This window comes from Solanum dulcamara, chromosome 7, assembly GCF_947179165.1.
Source record: "Solanum dulcamara chromosome 7, daSolDulc1.2, whole genome shotgun sequence".
NCBI classification, from domain to species: domain Eukaryota; kingdom Viridiplantae; phylum Streptophyta; class Magnoliopsida; order Solanales; family Solanaceae; genus Solanum; species Solanum dulcamara.
The window spans coordinates 11,325,603-11,348,882 of NC_077243.1; the positions used below are offsets into that span (position 1 = coordinate 11,325,603).

General features: G+C 36.9%; 1 protein-coding gene across 1 annotated transcript in view; it reads left to right on the plus strand.

Moving 5' to 3' along the window:
* Positions 1-3,299: 3,299 nt before the first annotated feature.
* The window catches only part of LOC129896085 (uncharacterized), a 32,730-nt gene continuing 12,749 nt past the window's right edge, over positions 3,300-23,280 (plus strand). Inside the window, exons 1-14 of the mRNA XM_055971907.1 lie at positions 3,300-3,467; positions 3,572-3,758; positions 3,853-3,965; positions 4,060-4,176; positions 4,819-4,962; positions 5,149-5,505; positions 5,600-5,754; positions 7,463-7,584; positions 7,704-7,795; positions 8,322-8,562; positions 8,685-8,742; positions 11,761-11,909; positions 12,018-12,088; positions 12,190-12,363. Coding sequence (XP_055827882.1) covers positions 3,378-3,467; positions 3,572-3,758; positions 3,853-3,965; positions 4,060-4,176; positions 4,819-4,962; positions 5,149-5,505; positions 5,600-5,754; positions 7,463-7,584; positions 7,704-7,795; positions 8,322-8,562; positions 8,685-8,742; positions 11,761-11,909; positions 12,018-12,088; positions 12,190-12,363 — 2,070 coding nt within the window. The 5' untranslated portion in view covers positions 3,300-3,377. The remainder of the gene's footprint in view (positions 3,468-3,571; positions 3,759-3,852; positions 3,966-4,059; positions 4,177-4,818; positions 4,963-5,148; positions 5,506-5,599; positions 5,755-7,462; positions 7,585-7,703; positions 7,796-8,321; positions 8,563-8,684; positions 8,743-11,760; positions 11,910-12,017; positions 12,089-12,189; positions 12,364-23,280) is intronic.

The following is a 23,280-nucleotide window of genomic DNA, read 5'->3' on the forward strand; positions in this document are numbered from 1 at the left end:
GCATATTGTGGTTATACGTTGATGGCCAAAAATGATACATATACGACGCTAATGGCGGAAGTGATTGGTAATGAAGATACTTGGTGGCAACGGTATAATAGAAGGTGGTTGATGATGACTATAACGGTGATATACGGTGGTAGAGATGACTGGTGATGGTAATTAATGGAAATAGGCGATTACCTATAATAATTGTATATTAAATTTTCAACAGAAATGGTTCTATCTCAGAGAAATTGTACAAAAGATTGTAATGGTGATGATGTGATGTTATGTATTGTTAATGTGTAGTAAAATGTTACATAAAAATAATTTCAATATTTTATACAACGTTTAAATCTTAAGACCTACAAAAATTTAAAACTAATTATTAAAAAGAATAAATATATTTAATAATTGAATTAGTTTAAACATCGATTAAAGACGAACAAATAAGTTGTGCAAATAATTTGAATTTAATATATTCTACCATTAGAAACTATAATTTAATTGATCCATAGAGCTGTCAGAATGCCCCACCCTATAAATGACCAGTGAGTTAAATAGGTTAGGACGAACTGAATCTTTTAACTAAAGGACCTATGAAATAGCAGCCCAATGCAGCCCCAAGCGGGTTACGGGTTGGGATGGATTGACCCTTTAATCAAAAAATGGACAACATTGGCTTCTTAGAAAGAACATCAAACATTGATGAACACAACACCAATATATCAAAAATTCACATGTCCATGAGTTGCACACACTTTAGTGGAATACTTACAAAACAACAGAATAGACAAGATACAACAATCAACATTTATAAGATTCATCAGAACAACATACATTATATAATAAGTTATTCTTAAACTAGACAAGAAAGGAGAAATAAAAAATTAGGCATAAACACAAAAGTAAAAGAGGTCAAATGTTTATAGTTATAATAACTTCAATTGCCTAGTTGTTGAAGATTTGACAGAATAAAACACTACTTAAAATATATATAACAAATATTTTTAAAATTTACAACTCACGGGCTGACCTCTAAGGCTCGGGTTGAGCCTATGAGGCTGGCGGGCTAAATGAGGTTGGGCTAAAAAAATTTGTTCCTAAATGAGATGGAAAAATTTAGCTCAACCTCTTTTAATTCAAGGATTGAATTGAATCGGCCTCACGGACCAAACCCACTTTGACAGTTCCACAAACCAGATGTCGTTTACTTCAATTTTGAAAGATTAATCTTTACTAGTAAGTATTTTTTTTTTAGTACATTAACTTTTAGAAATTTGTAAAGACCATTTTTTTGTTTTCATTCTCAATTTCAAACTTGATTATAAATGCGATTTGTACATAAATTAGTTTAAAATTAATATTTTGAAATTATTTTTAAAAAATTGTGAATTCTTTTAGAGTCGGGTGAATAACATGAATGTATAAGATTAAATTAAAGTATTTCGAGTAAATACTAAACATGCATTTTGAGCTATATGATAAATTGCAAGATATTGTCATTAAATTTTGTCAATATCATGTAGAATTTAATTTAGCAATCGAATATTTTTTTTATTTACTTTTAACCACGTGGACTTAGATTCTTTTGTGTTCCATGTATACCTGACTTGCAATTTCGATTTTATATTATGGATGGAGTGATAATTGATAAGTTATGTTACTTAATTATTCTATTTTATTTTATGTATTATCTAAAGAGTAATAGAAATTATTCTTGATTGACTTTTCTGGACGAGCATTGATTATATTACATGTATATATTAAAGATTAGCATTTTGAATTACAGTGTAAAATATTTTACATTTATAATGTCATTTAAAATATAATTATATGCAATTACAAAATTGCTAATTTGAAATGTAAGAGTAATGTCGTATAAAAGCATTAGTCGGGTGAATTTGGATTAGTTGTAGCTCCAATATGAATATTGAATGATGGATGGAAAATAAAAAAATAAAAACAAATTAAATTATCAACATATTATCAATTTTGAATTGTATTAAAAAATTAAATTCAACTTGATTACTAGAATTTTCAATGGTATTATAAGAATCCAAAAGAGTATGATATCAAGTGGCTAAGGTCATGTTTGGCATAGATATTTGGAATTCTAAATAATTCTCTCTCTCGAATTGATTTATTATTTCAGTTTCAAATTTAAAATATAAAATTTGGAGTTCAAGAAACAAAATTTATGAAATTCATGTCATTTCTACTTCCAAATACCTTCTTAAAAAATTGAACTTCAAATAGATATATTTTTAATTATTAATCAAGCATCTCCAACTACAATTAAGTATTTGTTTATTTCGACTTTAATATAAATATTACATCTCTCTTGTTCGCAATTGCTTTACGAGAAGCTGAGTCTGGAGATTATCCTTGTTCTAAGATAATAATTTCTATTCCTTACAATAACAACATACCTAGTGAAATTCTACTAAGTGGGGTCTGAAGATGATAGAATGTAGACAGATCTTACCACTACCTCGAAGAGGTAGAAAAATTATTTCTAAATGACTCTCGGCTCAAGTGCATCAAACCAGAAAAAGAAAACAATGTAAAAAGTATAACGATTAATAAAAAATGCAGTGTAAAGTCTATAAAAAAAACAATAACAACAACAAAATAGTTTGATAATGGAAATACAATACACAACATACGACAAGAACATAAGGAAATGACTAGTTTTACGATATGCATTAACAAGCCTAAACCCACGCAAGACAATACATCACTTCACCCCTACTAATGTTCTACTCTAATACACAACTTCCATTCCTTTTTATCTAGAGTCATGCCCTTGGTAATATGAAGTTACGCTATATCCATTCTAATCACCTCTCCCTAATACTTCTTCGACTTATCTCTACCCCTCCGGGCACCTCCTACAATCAACCTCTCACATGTCCTAACTGGGGTCAACAACACTGTCTTTGCATATGTCAAAATCATCTCAACCCCGCTTTTCTTATTTTATCTGTCACAAAGACTATTGCTACCTTCTTTCGAATAATTTCATTTTTAATCTTGTCTCTCCTATTCCTTTATCCTGTAAATTAAATAAAAATATATAACATTATATATTATTATTATTTTAATATTTTCCTCTTTATTTTTTTTACTTTTAAATATGAATCAATTTATGTTCAAACACATGCTTAAAATAAGCAAGAAAAAGTGTGAAGTTGGAATACTCCCATCCAAATTAATTCTGGATTCATCCTCTCCGCACCAACCCGCGGTACTCCCATCTCAAATGCAGTATTTTATTAATATATTTTACACACCAAAACGAAATAAAGAAACCCAAACAACTCTCTCTCTCTCTCTCTCTCTCTCTCCTTTCTCTCTATCTCTCTCCAAGTGTTTTTTTGGTCTCCGGAGAAATGGTTGCGACGAGACGAAGTGGATCTCTGCCGTCGACTGTTAAGCGGTCGGCCTCCTCCTCCGATGATTCTTCCTCTAAGCGTCAAAAAGTAATCTTTCCTTCTTCACCTCACTCTAATTTTGCTGCCGTTATCTTTTTTTCCTTTGTTCGGTGAATCGATTTTATTGTTTTTATTTGGGTGGATGGTTTTAGGTAGTAGATAATAATAATGCGGAGTCTTCGGAGAAACCGAAGTCTCTTCCATCGACGGAGAATCCCAAGGAGTTGTCTTCAACTGACCCGCCGGAATTGGCCGCCGTTACTGTTCCCGACGGTGATACCGCCGCCGCAAAGGGTGATGATGCACCTTCCATTTCCCTTGTCACACCTATCGCAGAAGGTAACTTCTTTTAACTCTTTTTTTTTTTGTGAAATTTACTGTCTTGTGTACTTGATCATGTTTAAAGTTAGTGTTTTTTTTCCTGGGGTTTTAGGGGCAACACCTGCTATAGTTGATAAGCCAAGGAGCTCCGTGACTTTGAGGAAGCTGAATCAAGGTTCGGAAACAACATCGCCTTGGTGTAGGCTTATATCGGAGTTTCCACAGGTGAAATTTCTTGCTTCAAGCTTTTTCTTTGCGTTGGTCGGAGTTTGTGTTTTGCAATTCAAGATTTATTATTGGTTTTACATATGTGCTGCAGAACCCAACTATACATGTTTCGGCTACAAATTTCTTGATTGGTTCTAGCAAAAATGCTCATCTTCCTATCAAGCAACAAACAGTTAGTGCAACCTTATGTTCTATAAGGCTTACACAGGTATTGCTTCAATTTCTGGTCTTTACCCTGATTTACATTCTCAAATTTTGTTGCCATCTGCCCATGGTTTCAAGACTTTTCCTTGTGTCAGTGATGGTATTGATACAATGATTTGGGAAAAAGAAGAAAAAGTTTCTTTTGGCATTTTGGATTTCTTCTGCCCTTCTTTGTCAGTTCACAGACTGTTTCTGTCCGAGATATTGCTTAAGAACAATTCTGTAGCACTATCCATTCTGTAGCACTATTCAACTTGGCGCGGCCCATCCATTTTTCCTGGATCACTGGTGCTAGACTGTAACAGCTATCAACCATGTTGATGAAAGTCCACATTCCTGGTCTGAAGTTTTATTGAAAAGTTTTAAACAATTCCTGGTCTGAAATTTTATTGAGAAGTTTTAAACAGTTCTTCGCACTGTTATATGTTGGCTAAAACTGTGCTAATTATTTGGAGTAGAAAATCTTTGGGTGAGCTCGGAGAGTTTGCCAATACTTGGCTTTGAACTGCTGCATATGAAATTCCCTGATTGGAACAACTACATCTGTGCTCAATTTGGTGTTTGTTTATTTATTTATTTTTTCCGGAGATGAACTTCATACTGTGTATATGAAGTATGAGTACTCATTGTTTGTGGAAATGATCAGCACGAAGGAAACTGGGTTGCTGTGCTTGAGAGCAGGGGCAAAGGATCTGTGCAAGTTAATGGAAAGACAGTTAGGAAAACCACTAGTTGCATTCTCAATTCAGGCGATGAGCTTGTTTTTGGTGCTACGGGAAATCATGCTTATGTATCCTTAATGTTACTTCCAAATTTTTTATGTCCCTTTATTATTATGTAAAAATCAGAATCAAAATAAAATAAAATTCGTATGCCTCTTGTTACTTTTCAGATTTTCTTTTTGGGTTTTGTTAAGTTCTGTTTTTTCGTTTTCGGCCACATAATTTGTAGGAATATCCTTAACCTTCTGGTATAGATATTTGAGCAGCTGCCATATGATCTTGGAGTTAAGTCACCTCCTTCAGATGTTAGGACCAGTGCAGGTAAATTGCTGCGCGTTGAGAGAAGAGCAGGAGATGCATCAGCTGTAGCAGGTGCTTCCATTTTGGCATCACTTTCAAGCCTGCGGCAAGACCCATCGCGTTTGAAACCTACGTCTCAGGTTAGTGGGAATGAGGTGCCTTCTTCCCCTGTTATTCATGAAGACGAGTTTGATGGCCTCGAAGTCGATTCAGCTGCAAATGTTGGCAGCAGCAGTGCTGCTGATGCTGGGTTGACTAACAAAATCCCCCCTCTTGATGGAAACCTGAATGCTAGCAGAGAGGCAGGCAACGTAAAGTGTCTAACTGCTTTGTTTTTTGGTCTTTTATTATGGGTATGAACCCGCTGATATGTGAGATGAAGTAATTAGAATTATATATGGACAGATACCGGAGGAAAGAGAGTGGACCAGAGATTCAATGCCAGCTTCCGCAGCAGGGGTGTCTCTGAGATGTGCAGTATTTAAAGAAGAGATTCATGCTGCAATAGTTGATGGACAACAGCTAGATGTTTCATTTGATAGCTTCCCATATTACTTAAGGTATTCCCAGGACCACAATGCATTATCATATTTACATCGTATACTTAATATACGACTGGTTTATATGCTATCTGTTCTCTTTGAGTTGAAAGATATGGTGTTTATGGAATGTATTTTGCAGTTTCTCTTATTCATGCCTTTCACTTGAATGAAGCAGGTTTTGCTTTAAGCTCTAGACTTATGTATTCCTGATTGATGTTAACATGTTACAACTTATGCCAATGTGTTATGAGTCATAATCATACCTTGTTTGTGAAATTCCAATATTGCACCTTAGTTCCCCCATACTACACCCGCTTTCATGAAAGCTCTTTTTATTGCCCCTTCTTTGGACAATTTCCATGTCAAAAAGTTTGTGCATTATCTTATGTGGCAAAAACAGTACTCTTTGAATGTAAAATTCTACTGCTATAAGGGGAAAGAAACTAAGTTAATCTTTGTTCTGGAATTTCACATTCAAAATATAACTGTACATGTCCTCAATGCATTTCTTTCAAAAGTTTATGCCTATGTGGGAGGTAAACGTTTCTCATTAGAAAGAAGCTTGTCATTGACAACTAGGAGGTAGAGTTAGAGGATACAGTTATTTAGTAGGTGTTCGGACAATATTACAGTTGAAGTTGGACCATTGATAAGGCAGTTTTGGTCCTTGTTTTTCTACCTATTCAGTATAGCTTCCACTATGCCTAACTCAGTAAGGAACTTTTGATCAGCTGGGATGTTGGGGGAACAAAAAGAAAACCTTAGAGAAAGATTTGGAACATAATGCTTGCTTGTCTTGTTGAGTGTGTGGAAGGAAGGGAATGCGAGATGTTTTGAAGGGAAAGTAGATGCTATACCGAAGATTAAATTCAGATATTTATGGATTCTGGCTTTTTGGTGCAACCTGCAGGATTTCAAAGATGAAAATAGCATGCTCATTGTTTCTCTACAGGAAAAGTACTTTATACAGAAAAAATCCATCCTACTTTTTTGTTTTTGGTATTGGAGGATTTCTGTGTTTCTAATGTCCTGACACATTCTTAGTGCTAGGCTGTTTATTATTTTCTTATTAAGTAATATAATCAATGTTTATCTGCTAAAAAGAAGAAGTTGAAGTTGAAAAAAAGTGTAAGTAAGTCGGAAAAAAGTTTGGGGAATTTGTTGAAGCTAAATGGTATGTAACTTCTCTTAACCTACAGGCAAGATTATGGGCTGTAACATGTAGTTTCTCTCTTTTTTTTACCCAGAACTGTGGGGGTTGTGGGGGACGGGTGTATCATCATTTTTCTGTCTGAAATATCAAATAATTGATTTTTTTCCACTACCAAAATAACCTTGCAAATTTTTAAGCAGAATGAAGCCCTATTCCTCAATAAAGGTTGGGAATTCATCTACTGATTTTTATGTCTGTCTTTTAATGTGATGAAAGGTCAAACTCCAAAATGTGATTTCTTTAAGGTGGCCTGAATGCAGTAAGTGCATCACTAGAGTTATTAACTACAGTTCTCATTTTAGTTGCTAAAAGGATGTGTTCAATTTCTGGTCCTTACTGTGAATGAGTGAGCGTTGTAGTGCTAAAATTCTGTTGGTTATTTAGCAGGATTAGTTGTGCCTCATTTTTGTTCTTAATTGGTTTAGTAATCCCATGGTTGGTAACATTATTAAATAGTCAATATATACAACGACCATGAATTAGTGAAGATTCATTCGATATCTGATCTTACAGTGAGAACACAAAAAATGTGCTGATTGCGGCTTCTTATATACACCTGAAGCATAAAGAACAAGTAAAATATACTTCTGAGCTACCCACTATCAACCCAAGAATTCTGCTCTCCGGTCCTGCAGGTTAGTCGCTTTCCTTTGTATTTTTTGATGAAAAGCTTCTTATGAATTGTTTGTCTTGTAGATTCTTGGTAGTAAATTTTAATGTCTGCATATTAACTACTTCTGCTTTTGTATAGCAGGATCTGAGATTTATCAGGAGATGCTGGCAAAGGCACTTGCTCACTATTATGGAGCTAAATTGCTCATCTTCGATAGCCATTCCTTTTTGGGTGTAAGACGATATTCATGTTAACTCTTTTTTGAGGGTGGATCGCATGATACCTTGTCATGATTTTCTTAGTCGTGTTCGACCTCCCTTACTTCTGAAATACTTCGATTCCAAGATCCCACCTTTTTCATGTCAACTTTTTTTATGATTGCTTGCTTTGCCGCTTGTCCTGGACAACCTTGTTGGTACTTATGGACCTCTTTCTGGATCTCTACTTATGGAACAGAAACAATATTATCTGTTGGTTTGGTCACTAAAAGGGCAGTTAGCCAGGTGGACATATTGGATGATATGGGAGTAACATCAAATTTGGAGAAATTCTCTTTTCTCCAGGTGTGTTTGGGTGGGGGGATTTCACATGTCTCCCTAATTTGCAACAGTGGGAATCTGTGGTCTATTTCTGATTTTCTAGATACTAGAATCATCAAACTAAAATTTTCATGTTTGGTTTTGGCACACTGTTGCCCCTTTACTGCTGTTAAATTGTTATGTATTCTCTCAACTTATGGATTGCTATCTTGTCATTCAGGGTCTTTCAGCAAAGGAGGCTGAATTACTAAAAGAGGGATGCAGTGGACATAAGATGTCTGCTAACTCCAAGCAGATTCCTGGAGAACCTGACTTGCCTAAAGGCAATGAGTCATCATCTGGTCAAGTAACTAATGCTAACACTCTGACTGATCCTTTGGGTTCGGAAGCACAACCAAAGATGGAGAGTGGCAATGTACCGTCTTTAGCCGGGACATCAAAGAATACCTTGTTCAAGATAGGTATTGCCATTGGGTTCTAATATTTATTAATCGTTACTGCATCTATTTTTTTTTTCACTATATAAGCATTCTACGGTTTCTTTTACTCTTTTACCTTAGTAACCAATGTTGGTAATATTCAGGTGATAAAGTGAGGTTCATTGGTTCTGCTTCTGGTGGTTTATATTCAAACTCTACCAGGTAAGTTCTAGAGAACACTTTCTCCTTAAGACCTTCTACTATTCACTCTTTCGGGACCCAAAATGAGTTGTATTATCCACTATCTGATGTTATGTCATAGTTCCTTTTTGATATTGTATTTGTTCTCTTTTCTGAAACTTTTTTCTTTATTTTTGAATTTGGATGCATTGAAAATGATGTACTACTTTTGCTTACAGCAGTATAACTATTATGGTTATCAAGAGATTGATATCATCACAATTAAATTAAACGTAGAACAACTTGTTTATGTTTAGATATTAGGACCGGAATGGAGGAGAAGAAGAACAATAATGGTTTTCCATTCTTGTTTTGGTAGCCCATTTGACCAAGCTTCTAGGACTCCAAAAGCACTTCTTCCGGAGATTTGAGGTGTTTGGCCAAAACAAAAAGAGCCTTCGAGCAGCAATAGAAGCAACTTTTTTGTAGTTGAGGAGAAGCTACAGGTTTCTGCTTCTTCCAAGAAACAGAAAGAAGCAGAAATTTAATCCTTTCCAGGCAAAAGTATCCTTAACAAAAATCTACCACAACAACAACATACCCAGTAAAATCCCATTACCAAAAAAACTACAATCTCTATAAAAATTCCTTACCCAAAGTTCATATTTACCAAATTATCTCTCATTAATTTAACCAATATATTTCTCAAATAGAAATACAAACTCCCTCTTCTTTCCTTTTTTTTTTGCTTATAAATATTTATATTGATGAAAAGCCTTAATGTATATTTTAATATATGTTTTAAATTTTAAATAAATAAAACTATAGAACTTAGTTGAAGTCTTCCACAAAAAATATTATAATCATTTCCCTATTTAATAATATTAATTATAAATGAATCTTAATACTGTCTTTTTTTTGTAATTTAAATACTCGGAGCACTTGTTGAATGATTGGTCAAACACAATCAGTTTAGCAGAAGTACTTTTCTGTAAGCTATTTTGACTAATGTGCTTTTTAAAATAAGCTTTAGAAGTTTGACCAAATAGGCTCCGGTCCATTTGTGGGATGACTCAGGGAATTACGTAGAAAAGGTCAATCTCTTCTTTTTGTCTGTCCACAAGTGTCTTCTGGAAAAGAAACATAGTTTAGTCAAAAATGGCAACAGTGTCCATGGTAATGAGTTTGGAATTTTTAGGAGAGCTCATGTTAAGTCATTCAACTCATATCAGTTCCTCTTTTTCTTTCCTAGGAAACCAAAGCACATATTTTGAGAAAGAAAACCAAAACACATATCAACATGGTTGCTATCTATATTTCTTTTTAAGTGGTTTAATTTTTGCTCATTTAATCAGATTCAGGCACATCCTGAATGAAATTTGATGTGCAAACATTTGTTTTATTTACTATGAGCCCCTGGGAAGCAGGTGGGTGTAGGTGTTCTGCTTCCACTTTTCTCTATAAATTTTCTCACTGTACCACCATTCTACCCAGGAACCTAGGAAATTATTAGAGTTACAAGCACTTTAATGAGTCCAATTAAATAATATGGAGGAATTGGAAGCGTAAGAGTTTTGGACGTGCTGTAAAGATGTTTATAATGAATTACCAATAAATCCATAGATGCGATCAAATTCAGAAATCCCTTAAGACCTATTTGGATACCTAATTTTATTAATAATGGTGATTTTGTTGTTCTCTTTAAGCATCTTGGTCCAGTGGTGCTTGGCCTGTGATGGTCGTGTAAGTTGTAACCAGTGGTGGGATGTATCTTAGAGCTACGGTTCAACTGAACCCAATATCCTTTACCTGGGGTATAAATCTGTTTGAAAAATAATAAGAATTTCGACAATGGTTAGATTTTGAACCCATAATCTTGAAGGTTGAACCCATGAATTGAAGTCCTAGATTCGCCTCTAGACTTGTAACTACCATTTGTTCTTGATATGATGTATATGGAATAGCGAAAAAATGGTCTTTTCTCCTTTTTTTTAATCCTTAAATGCATCTCCAAATGGATTTCTTATCTTAGTCTAGAATCATAATGGAGTTTTACTTTTTATAATGATCATGTTGTAGTACAGTCATTTTGCGTTCTACCAATGAGAATACGTCAGAAAGATTAGCTCATACTATTTTGCAGCTTTATCTGGATCAATTTGGAAGTTTTAACAGTACTTGAAGTGGGAATTTTGTGTGGATACATGACAGTGAGATTGCATGTATTTTCCATTAAGAGATAGTTCTATGACACAAAGAAGATGGGGAGAAGAAAATGGAGACTAGATTCAGTGTTGATTTATGTTCTTTAACTAGATGACTGTGGGAGGCTTTTGCATGAAAGAATTTCTAAATATAAAGGTTAAGATGAAACTGATAGGTGGCAAGTCCGTTGTATCAACGGGTTACCAGTGAAATTGAAGGCGATTCTGTTGTAGCAATATGTCTGAATACCACAGTTGATGCACTGTACATATTTTTCTGTCAATATGAAGGTAACATTAGGCTTGCAACTTGCATGAATTGATAGAATTCAGTGCCATTCCCAAATGTATTACTACCTTTTATAACTTTTTTTTTCTTCAATTTCGGAACTTTCGAATTGGTGCTGTTTGAATGATTTTTGTTCTGGGACTACACGTGCACATATGTATATGCTTTACTTGCAACTTTGTTTTGGTGGCTTTTGTTGTTGTTAACTTTATGTTTCACTTGAATCTCGGTGCTTTCTCGATAATTTGATTTCACATGGACTTTCATTATGGACACATATAATCACTTCTTCCTCCTGTTTTATCTGTGGCAATCTTTTAAGGATTAAAATTTTTATAATGCTTCATTTTTTTTTTTGAGACAAGGCAATGCTTCATTTTTATTCTCCTTATTTTAATTTTTGTTTTTGAGATTTTGTATTGTAGTCCTTAGCTTTCTTCATATTATTGATTGTAAACTAGTCATGCTAGTAGGTATTTTATTCTACAACAGTGCCTATGCTTCAGTTACAATACAATTTAAAACTGTTTTATTTAACCTATAATATATCTTGGTCCGAATTACTAGGGGGCCAACTTTTGGGACTCGAGGGAAGATTGTGTTGCCTTTTGAAGATAATGCATTATCAAAAATTGGTGTAAGGTTTGATAAGCCTATACCAGACGGGGTTAACTTTGGGGGTCTTTGTGATGATGGCCATGGATTCTTTTGCAAGGGTATTGCTCACATGGTCTTACTTTCTTTCTCCTTTAATTTGTCAAGTCAGTAATGCTGAATTTAGTTTTCTTTGCTTTTTGTCATCTCTCTCTCTCTCTCTCTCTCAGCCAGCGAGCTACGCTTGGAAGCCACAGGTGCCGATGATCTGGACAAGTTACTCATTAGCACATTGTTTGAGGTTTGATCCTTATGATTACTTTGAGAACTAATGCTATGAAACTCATTTTTCTGGTTATCCTGAGGTCCTAATATCTCTGTAAATTTCTTTCTGCTTGTAAGGTGGTATTTGGCGAGAGCAAAAATTCCCCCTTCATTTTATTTATGAAAGATGCTGAGAAATCTATGGCAGGGAATTCAGAATCTTATTCAACTTTTAAAAGTCGGCTTGAAAAGCTTCCTGCTAACATCGTTGTTATTGGATCTCACGCACATACAGATAACCGCAAAGAAAAGGTACTTTTGCTTTCCAGGTTGTCAAATGTAGTGGTGTACAATTAATTTTGTTTTCGGTATGTGTGTACTGCTTGTTAGGAGCCGTCTTGTATGAATCTCTTTCGGATCAAGTTAATTGATTAAAGAAGTCATAGGTGCAAAGGCTCTAGAGGTGAGGGATAAGGAAGCGAGAGATGTATCTTTTGCTTGTGGTTAACTCCCTGATTAAATAAGTGTTTTTGTTCTCAGGAGTTGACCATGTTTTTTGTGTATGTAATTTGCATCTCCTTGATACCTTTCTAATACAACATCTTACTTATCAAAAAAGAGATGTATCTTTTTCTAATTAAGTAATAATCTTATTGATGGGGGGAAAAACCTCGTATACTAAAGGTATATCAAAATTAAGAGCCTACATGTTATGTTCTATACAAAATCCATCCAATAATCTATACTAGCCTCGTGGGTGTCCCAGAAGTTCATTAAAAAATAAAAAGACATGCCCTAACATGCACAGAGTCATATTTCACCATTCTAAAGGCTCTCCTATTCCTTTTCCTCCAAGGTGCCGATGTAAGTGTAACGGGATATACAACTAGGCTCGTCCTGTTGTAAGTGCCAACATAAGTGCGAGGGGTATACATCCGAGGCTCCCCCTCCCTTTCCTCTCCGAATGTGTACCAACTACTAGGTCATTGACCGTTACATTGTTCATTGCATTTCAAAGAGTTTTAGAAATCCGCCACAACTGGGTAGAGAATGGGCAGGGCACTAGTCGATCACTTACACATGAAGCACCAGCTTACAAATGTAATAATCCCTCCTTTTCAAATTGTATATTCTTTTTTTTTTTGACAAAAGTAACATATTTTGTATATATATCATCAACACATAGTCAGGGGCGGATCTATGTAGTTGGAAGGGGATGCCATGCCACCTCGTGATCTCGGTTGAAAATCTGTATATACATGTATATTTGTATATATATTTATAAGGAAAGTATAAATATTATTCATGACACCCTTAGAAATAGTGAGTCTTGTGGTGTCAATAGTTAAAACTCAGGTTTACCACTGCAGGAATGCAAGTTTGAGCTTTGCTGTGGGGTGTATTTTCTTAAAACTTTTTTTTCCATGCACATCATTAGCGAGTTTATTGTAAAAAGAATTGTGAATAAGTAGATTAGAACCTTAGACCTTTGTAAGTAAAATCTTATCTGAACCAACAAAACAAATCTAAATTTTGCATGCAAATTTGCTAATAAATATTAAATATTATCTTACTCTACGCTGAAGATTTTGCCATAGGTTACTGTTTAAAGTAGCATGACACCCAAAAATTCAAAATTCTGGATCTGCCTTTGCACATAGTGCTGGAAGCTCAAAATTTACATCAATGAGACATCACTCAAAAGAGTAAAAACATTAGACTCTCTCTAGATCCTATCTCTTCTTGCAAGGATCCTAGGATGTCTACAATATACATTGGATCATCTATATACTTTGAATTACATCAATAACAAGAACTTATAATGCAAATTCAGTTTTAACTTTTGTATAGAGCTGCTGTTGCCTTCAAAACACCTAGAATTTCTCTCCTTCCATATTACTGCTGGGACAATTCTTCATCTGCTTCTGTTAGTGCTGCCTTCCCTCTCAGTTTTCCAGCTTGATAATGACCCTTCTGTTCTACCTGACATAGTACACCTAATGCCTCTGAAGTTGGTAAACAGATTCCACAGCTGGCTCCCCACTTTACAACGAAGGAACAGATGGTTAATTGTGTTTGCATTTTGTTCACAAAAATAGCATCAGGAGCACATATGTAGAGCAGCTTCTTTCACAACCAGCAAATTAAAAATTAACTGCTTTGTATGGAATTTTGATTTTCCATACGAGCTTCCAGGGTAGAAAACAAATTTGAGATTCCATCTGGTTCATGTCCTTGTAGGTAGAACCTACGGTGAAAATTCCCTTGCTGTGACATTTCTATCTTAAAGTGTCTTCCCCTTCTTGTAACCCTTTGCATTGATCTAAAGTGCCGTAAAAGTTGGCCAAGCACCTCCATATAGATTTGACCTTCGATGGATAGATGAAGCCGAGGGTAAGCAGTGGTTTAAAATCCACAAAGAGGCAAAATATGATCCCCGATGAAAGGGTGGACATAGCAAGCCTAGCAACAATTTTTTTTTGATACTAGAGCATTTGCTTACTCTCGGTTTGGATTTCATATTTGAGAACCACGGGGAGTGCAGCTTAAATTTAGTGAAAGAGGTTCTATGATATCCGGGACCCTCGAAGCCGCAACAACAAAGCGGCCAACCCTTTGCATTGATCTAAAGTGACATAAAAGTTGGCCAATCTTTCTATCTCCCTGTCTTGCATCCGTCTCCTATAGGTTAAGTTCCAACCTTGATTAGACCATACTTCATGTAGAGTAGATTCCTGCTGCTGATTTAGTAAGAAAATGTTAGGAAACATTTGCTTGAGACTACCATATCTTAACTACTTATCCTCCCAGAACAGAATCCTCTTGCCATCCTTCACATTAAAGCTAATTCTTTCTGAGAAACCATGCCATAAGTTCCTAATTGATCTCCACAAACTGGTTCCATAATTGGTGTTTTCTTCTTTAGTCTTCCAGAACCCATCATTTTCACACTTGGCTGTAACCACAGTGCCCCATTTCTTTAGTTTCCTCAATTTGTGTATTCCCTTTCAAGCCTGATTAAAAAAGAATGCCACTTTTTTTATATTTAGTTGCTTTTAATTCCAACATTCTGATTTTACCTTTTTTTTGGGGCTGGTAACTTAGTCTATTAATATCCACAGGTATACTACAACAAAAAGTGTAGTTCCTCTTCAAAAGAGTATTACATCTTACAAAAGCTTTGAGCTTAATCAAACTGATGCCTATAGACAATCTAGTACATCAAAGATGTCTTCTGTTCTAGCTAAAATATCTTGTTTACACCAAAAATAGAAAAGAGCTAATCTGAACTGGAGCATGCTAGAGCACACAGCAGACTTCCTTAGCTGCTGGATGAAGAGAGGAGGCAGTAAGAGTCAAAAGAGGTGGTGGAGAACAATTCCAGCCTGCATATGGAAGGAGAGAAATCAGAGGATCTTTCAATGGAAAGAATGCTCTGTATAGAAGATTAAGTGGAAAGTTATTACTATGTTAGGTTTTTGGTGTAAAGAATAGAATATAGAAGAAGAAATCCAATTAGTGGATTTTATAGGATCCTTGTAAGTATCCATGACTCTTTTGTAAATTTTTGGAGGTGGCCAGCATAGCCCTGAATGCTGATGAATACAAATTTACCAATTTCAAAAAAAATAAAATAGAAAAGGGCTAAGCAACTCATTCTAATCATTTGAAGGCTATTCTGCACATTCTCAAAGCTCCTATTGTTCCCCTCTTTCCAAATTGTCCACCAAATTCATGTTGGGACAATCTTCCATCTCTCCTCCTTTGAAGCATTGCCATCCCTATTCCAGCTACTTAGAACTCCTTTAATGCTACCTAGTTTCACCCACCTAATTCCTTTCAGGCAAATGAGCATTCTCCATAGCTGCTCAGTCCACTTACAATGCAAAAAAAATGGTTAATTGTCTTTGCTTGCTCTCCACACAGAGTACATCTAGAGGCAAATTGATATCCTCTTTTCTTCAGATTTTCATGGGTCAGGACTGCTTCTTTTGATAGTAACCACAGGAAGCAGTTTACTTTGTAGGGCTCCTTTGGTTTCCAGATCATCCTCCATGGCCAGTCTGTCTCTTGGTCTTCAGTCTTGTTGAGTACCTTATATGCTGAATTTACTGAGAATTGGCCATGAATGTCACTCTGCCAAATCAATGAGTCCCTCCCCTCAGTAAGATTGCTGAAATTATCTATTGAGTTCTGGAATGCAATTACCTTTTCTATTTCCCAGTCATACAAGTCTCTCCTTAGGAACAAATTCCAGCCTTGACCAGTCCACATTGTGGCCACTTTTGCATGTTGTTGTTGACATAACATGTATAGTTCCGGATGCAACTGTTTCATAAGTGTTGCTTCATTTCATTTGTCCTCCCAGAAGGAGGTCTTTTGACCATCTCCCACTTGGATTCTGGAATACAACATAGGCCGCGGGTTCCGAATTGATCTCCGTACAATACAGTTGTAAGGAGTGTTAACCACTTTTGTCATCCACTTGTCCTCCATGCCATACAAAGCATATGATCTTCATTGGCAAATTTCCACAATCACTTCAACATGAGGCTTTGGTTTTGCTTTCTTAAGTTCTTGATGCCTAGGCCACCTGTATTCTTGTTCACTATCAATTCCTCCCATTTAACTAGGTGGAGCTTGTTTTTGTCTTCACTGCCTTGCCATAGGAAGTTTCTCCTAAGGGCATCAATGCTCTTAGATACACTAGCAAGCATTGGAAATACTGACATCATATAGGATGGTAGTGCATCAAGGACACTGTTGATTAAAGTTAGTCTGCCTCCCAAGGAGAGGTACTGACTTTTCCAATTGGTGAGTTTCTTTTCACATTTCTCCAGGACCCCATTCCAAATACCTTTGGACTTGCTTTTAGCCCCCAGAGGCATGCCTAGGTAAGTTGTTGGCAGTTCCCCAATCTTGCCTCCTAACTTACCGGCCAAGCTTTCTATCCCCATCATAGTGTTGATATGGAGTCCAGAGACTGCCTCAAAAATGACAGAAATAATCCTCAAAATCAGGATTTGATTTGTTTTTGCTTCACAAAACACCAATGTATCATCTACATATTGGAGATGAGTTACCTCCAGGTTGTTTAAATCTCCTGCTTGGAATCCTTTGATACACCCTTTCCTTTTTGCTGTGTTGATCAAGTTACACAATCCTTCCAGGGCTATAATGAACAAAAAGGAAGATTGTGGGTCCCCCTGTCTCAATCCTCTTTGAGAAGCAAAAAATCAGTAGGTGCTCTGTTGATTAGGATAGAGAATCTCACAGTGCCAATACAATGTTTGATCCAGTCGATCCATTTAGCCCCAAAACCCATTCCTTCCATCATCTGGATGAGGAAATTCCAATTCAGGCAGTCAAAAGCTTTCTGAATGTCCAGCTTGCAGGCAATCCCTGGCTTGTTGCTTCTTTGTCTAGTTTTAATACATTCATTTGCAATTAAAATAATATCCATGATCTGCCTTCCTTTGATGAAGGCCATCTTTTGTCTATCTATTATGCCTTAGTTTACTTTTTTGAGTCTCTGTGGTAGGAGCTTAGCTATTATCTTGTAGACACCCCCAATGAGGCTTATGGGTCTGAAATCTTTTAGTTCCTCAGCACCCACCTTCTTTGGAATCAAAGCAACAAAAGTTGCATTCAGGCTCTTTTCAAAGAAGCACTTTTCATGGAAATTCTGAATTGTTGCTACAAGATCTACATTAATTATGTCCCAACACTGCTTGAAAAATTCCATGGAGAAGCCATGTGGACCTGGGGCCTTGTCCCCTGCACATGCCTTGATGCTTTCCAGTATCTCATGTAGTTCAAAAGGGGCTTCCAACATGGAACTGTCTCCTGTATTGATCCTAGGGCAATTCTCCATCTCTAGAGGAGCCTCCACTCTTCTGTTTCAGCATATAAGTTCTCATAGAAGGTCACTATTTCCTTCTTGATTTCGACTGGATTTTCTATCATCACCTCCCCTACTTTCAGTCTATCAATAGTGTTGTCTCTCCTATGGGCATTTGCTGTTTTATGGAAGAAGTTGGTATTTTTGTCCCCTTCCTTTAGCCATGTCGCCCTGGACCTTTGCCTCCATGCTATCTCTTTCTTTCTGGCAATATCTTCAAATTCATTTATAAGAGTCATTCTTGACACAATTCCTCCTCTTGCAAAGTTCTGTGTTCTTGGATTTCTTCCAGTACTGTCAATTTTGTTAGTACCATCTGCTTTTGAATTCCTAAGTTACCTTGAACTGATTTACTCCATTCCTTGAGTTTGGTCTTCAGAGCCTTCAACTTTGCCACTAGAACAAAATCAGGATTGCCAACACTAGAGAATGAGTCCCACCAGATCTTGACCTTCTCTTTAAACCCCTCGAAGCCATCAATTCTGAAATTTGAAATAAGAATTAGAACCCCCAGTCTCTACACTGCAGCATAGTTGGAGAGTGGTCTGATGTTACCCTCTGCATGATTAACTGTTTTATGTCTCTGAAGCAACTGTCTAGATCTTCTGAAACAAGGAATCTGTCCAACATGCTGCTATATCTTGTCGCTCCCCTTTTTTCCATGTGTATTTCCCCCCTTCAACTCTCTGTCCATCAGATCCATGTCTACTATGAACTCGGAGAAGTCTGTTATGGCTTTGTTAATTCTAAGACAACTCTTCTTTCTCTGATGGGTGCCTAGTGATGTTGAAGTCACCGCATAGGACCGAAGGGCCTGAGAAAAGTCCTCTAGCCGCTCCTAACTCTTCCCAGGTTTCTTCCCTTTCTACTCTTTCATTTGGAGCGTAGACCCCTGTTAAGTATCAGTCAAGGTTCTGGTTCTTACTAGTGAGTCTAAAAGAAATAGAGTATTTCCCCACACTACTTTCTTCTCCTTCCCGGAACCTTCTGTCCCACATGATAACTATCCCCCCTAGTCCCACTGGCTTCTACTTGGATATAATTTACCCACCTACTTCCCCAGACTTCATTATTTCAGTGATTTCCCCCTCCAGCTGATTTTATTGGAGGCACACTACATCTGCCTTCCAAGATCTAAGCATATTTCTGATCAGTCCCCTCTCTCTGCCACAATTTAGTCCCCTCACGTTCGAAGATATGATTTTCAGATTCGTAAATCTTTTATTGGTAGATATCCCCCCTTGCTTCTAGACCCATAACTCTAGAACTTACTATCTAGTTCTAGCCTTTTCAACTCCATTGCCCCCTTCTTCTTCACTGTGGTTTGTGTGTCACTGTTTTGCTGGTTGTTATTATCTACCTTTCTGAACAGTTCTTTAGCTTTCTCCTCACAGCCTTTAAAGTTCACCCCAAATTCAGAGCTCAGCTTGATTATGTACTCTTGAATCCATTCTGCAATGTCCTCTTCATGTTCAATTCCTTCTGTTGGGAATTTCATTCTGAGAGGGATAGCTTCGTCCCCGATGCAATTCACTACCTCGAGTTGGTCATGTAATTGTATGGCTAATGTTTTGCCATCTCCTTCTTGTTGCGACCCTTCCACCTCTGTATTTTCTGTTGGATTTTCAAGTTGAACATCTGGGATCTCCTTCTCCACCTCAATTAGCTCCATCGCGGCTCTTGCAGATTTCTGATGGGAAAAAATATTTGCATTTATTTCTGTCTCCATAGTGATGTCTTCCTTTTGGGATGTTTTATTTATTTCCTGAAAGTCGAAATTTTTTGGGCCTTCAGATTGGCCCAAACTTTCTTTTAATTGACCTGCTATGGCCCACATAGGCCCTTTCCCCTTAATGTGCCATCCATTTGCTTCTTTTTTTGAATTGACCTTATTCCCTGCTGACACCACGTGGCTAGTCTCCCCAAAAGCTGAATCTTTCATCAAAATAGGTCTCTGCCCTATATTGACCACTGGTCTAAAATCAACAGCATTTGATTTCTCTTTCTCTGCTCTAAAAGTGACCGACGCTTCCACCCATACCGAGATAGTGAAGACGAACCCTTCAACAGCTACTTCTAACTCCGGCGGAATCAATTTTCCATCCCCTTTCACCTTGATTCTGGCCCAGTGTAAGTGGTTTTTCAGAGATGTCTCCTCCCCTGTCTCGATGTTTCCCTCGTACTGATCACCGATCTTTTTGAAGATGCTCTGTGACCACATACATAGTGGATGCCCTAAGATTCTGACCCACAACCAATCTCTGGTGATGTTATCCGGCCAGCAGCCCATTGTAGGGTTCTACCATTCGAGTGACAAATTCATTTTTTTCCAACTCCAGGTTCCATTCATGTCATGTTCTGCTATTTTTTTTTGATGGGAGCTCGAATAAGAATAGATCGTCATTCATTGTGAAGACATTAATACCTCTGATTGTCTTCCAGGAGTTACAGGCCCACCTTCTGACCTCATTCAGAGCTGGGGTCTTCTGTGTCGCCGTATAAAATCTACCCACAAGGCATCTATTCAGAAGATCCTTCTCTGAAGTGGATCTGTCTCCTGTGATTCTGATGCTGTTCTTGTTTGCCTGTAGATGTGCCTTCCTCGAAGCCTCCGTTGTCCATCTGCTACTACTGTTGCAAGCTTTTTTGAAAGATAGTGTTTGTTGGCTTATATGTGCTTCTTGCAGCTGATGTGTGGTCTCTGGCACACAGATAAATTTTTATTAATTTTGTGGGCTATGTGTCCCCACCCTCCTTTGTAATAACTCTCCGGTGTAATCATTATGGATTTGCTCTGCCCCTGTATGGCTGTGAAACTGATGTATCTCCCGTTTTCATTGAACTTGAGGGTGCAATATAACTCTGAGAAGTGGTCTTTTGTTTTCCATCGTTTGACTTCTTTCCCGTGTGTTTTTTATGCTTCAATAAAGACCGTCACTAACCATTTTAGAGTTTTATGAGTAACTCTTACTCTCCTCATTAAATTCCTGCTATGTTCGGTCCATTCGTACCATGTTTCTACTCCTGACTGGCATTTAGTGATCTCATATGGCTTGAATCCGGCATTGTAGTAAATGCTGTTTTCCCCTGATGCATTAACTCCGGTCATCCTACCGAAGCTTGGCCCCCTATAAAGGAAAAAGTCTAAAAACTGTGTATGAAAAGATTTCCTCGATATTGGTGCCTGAGAGCATTTTTACACATGAAAAATTTACTCAGTGACTGTTCAACTAGTTAGCACGACCATTCTGATTTTACCCTTAATGAAACGGTTTTATAGGAGCGACATGACATGTTTAAGATCACAAGATTCAATGAATTTTTTGATGTGTTATACACACTTCTAATTTAAAACCACATGATTCAAAAGTTCTCTTTAGATTCTTAAATTTCATGCAGGGTCAAACACAGACACATGAAGTGACGAAGGAGTATCACTTTTCCTCAAGTTTTTTGTTGATAATATCACACTTTTTTTTGTAAAGTTAAGATGTTTATATATTAATGATTTCAAACAACACAAAGGGCGTGTAGTCCCCCATATTACAATCCAACTTGAGCAAAAAGAGGACTCCTAATCCTTAGTCATCTTAAAAGGAATTTAGACATCAAAAATCTCGGTGCTTAAATCCTTAGTCATCCTCATTGCCATCCATGTGAAGAAGCATGCCTTTCTCAAGGCTCTTGGGATCTGTACTGATAGATAAGAGAGGCCTTTGGTTTCCCTTTTCCACGGCCTCGGGTAGAAAACTACCTAGAAGAGACTGCTACCCCTTATTTTCCACTTGTGTCTATCCTTTCCCTATGGGGGAATAGTTTGTATATAGAATGTCTCTATCGGTTTGGAGTTTCTCAACCTCTCAATATTATAAGAGTGTTATCAAAGGTGCACTTAAGCCCTAAAGCGAGACACAAAACATGTTAAAGGGCTTCACCTCCCTTCACGGGTGCTTAAGTGTTGTCATCAAGTTTATAAGACATACTGTTCCTTGTCAATGAGCGCAATCCCGAAGAGACTACACTAAATAATTGGTGTATCACTTTATCGTAATGTTTTTCAATATCCTTGTCCATATATTTGTTATTTTTATTATAATTATTAGTCTTGAACTACACATACATATTTGTATTTTCTTTCCATTGTTCCTTTCTTCATTAAAGCCCACGTTTTATTCTTAAAGTCCCAATGGACCTTAGATTTTTTTGCACTTTTCGTCTTTGCTAACACTGTCGTATTAGTTTCTATTGATCCTTAAATCCTATATTGCTTCCTCGTTTTACTCTCTTTAGACCCGATATATTTTTCCTCCCTTTGACTTTGATATGTGGAAGAGGAAAGATAGGTGATACTTGGTATATTGTGCCACATCACCTGGATTCGTGCAAAATAGTAACATCCTAGATGCATCCAAGGGTGTGGCCTAGTGGTCAATGAAGTGGGTGAGATGAGGTCTAAAGTAAAATCCAAGCAGAGACAAAAACACGGGTGCTTTCTTCCCATATGTGCCAACCTTGTTCTATCTGCCCTAGCCTTGGTGGATTGAATTGCCTGACACACCTGTTGCTGGTGTGCTGGTTGGAGGTATTCTGTGGAATTAGTAGAGGTACTTGCAAGGTGGTCCGGGCACCATGGTTGTAAAGAAAAGGTAACATCTGACATTTATACAGAGTGATATTGGTTGCAGATCTCTTCTCATTCTTCATAATGTTCCTCCACAGTCCGTAACCATAAGAACGAGTGATGTCCGCGAGTCCGTCATCTACCCTCATCCTTAATGTTGTAATTTTCTGCAGTCACTGTCCTCCACAATGCCCATTCCTTCCCAAACCTCCACAACCACTTCTCGAGTAGCGCTCTGTGAAAGACCTTCAAGTCCTTAATACCAAAAGTCCTTAATACCGAATAGGGGATGTTATGATAATCTAGCTTACCAGGTGAAACTTTTTTGACTGATCATTCACATCCCACAAGAAATTGAGTTGAAGCTTCTCTAGCTTAGTTGTTATACTTTCTGGTTCGTGCATAAGAGACATAAATGTAGTATGTTTGGATTCTTGAAAGTGTGATTTTGATCAAAGATTCATTGCTTCCGCTAGGCATTGGTTCCTTTTTGACAGGAACCTCTTCTGCCATTTCACTAGCCTCTTTGATCAGTACAGATCAACTTTATTTATGATAATGCCAGGATGATGCTGGTTAAGTTACATCCCTAAGGAAGTCATGGAGTTTTTGGCCAAAAAGATCCTTAAACTATACCCCAAACTTAAATTACATCCTTAAAATATATTTTTTGACAGAAAACATCCTCCAAGTATTTGCAAGTTAG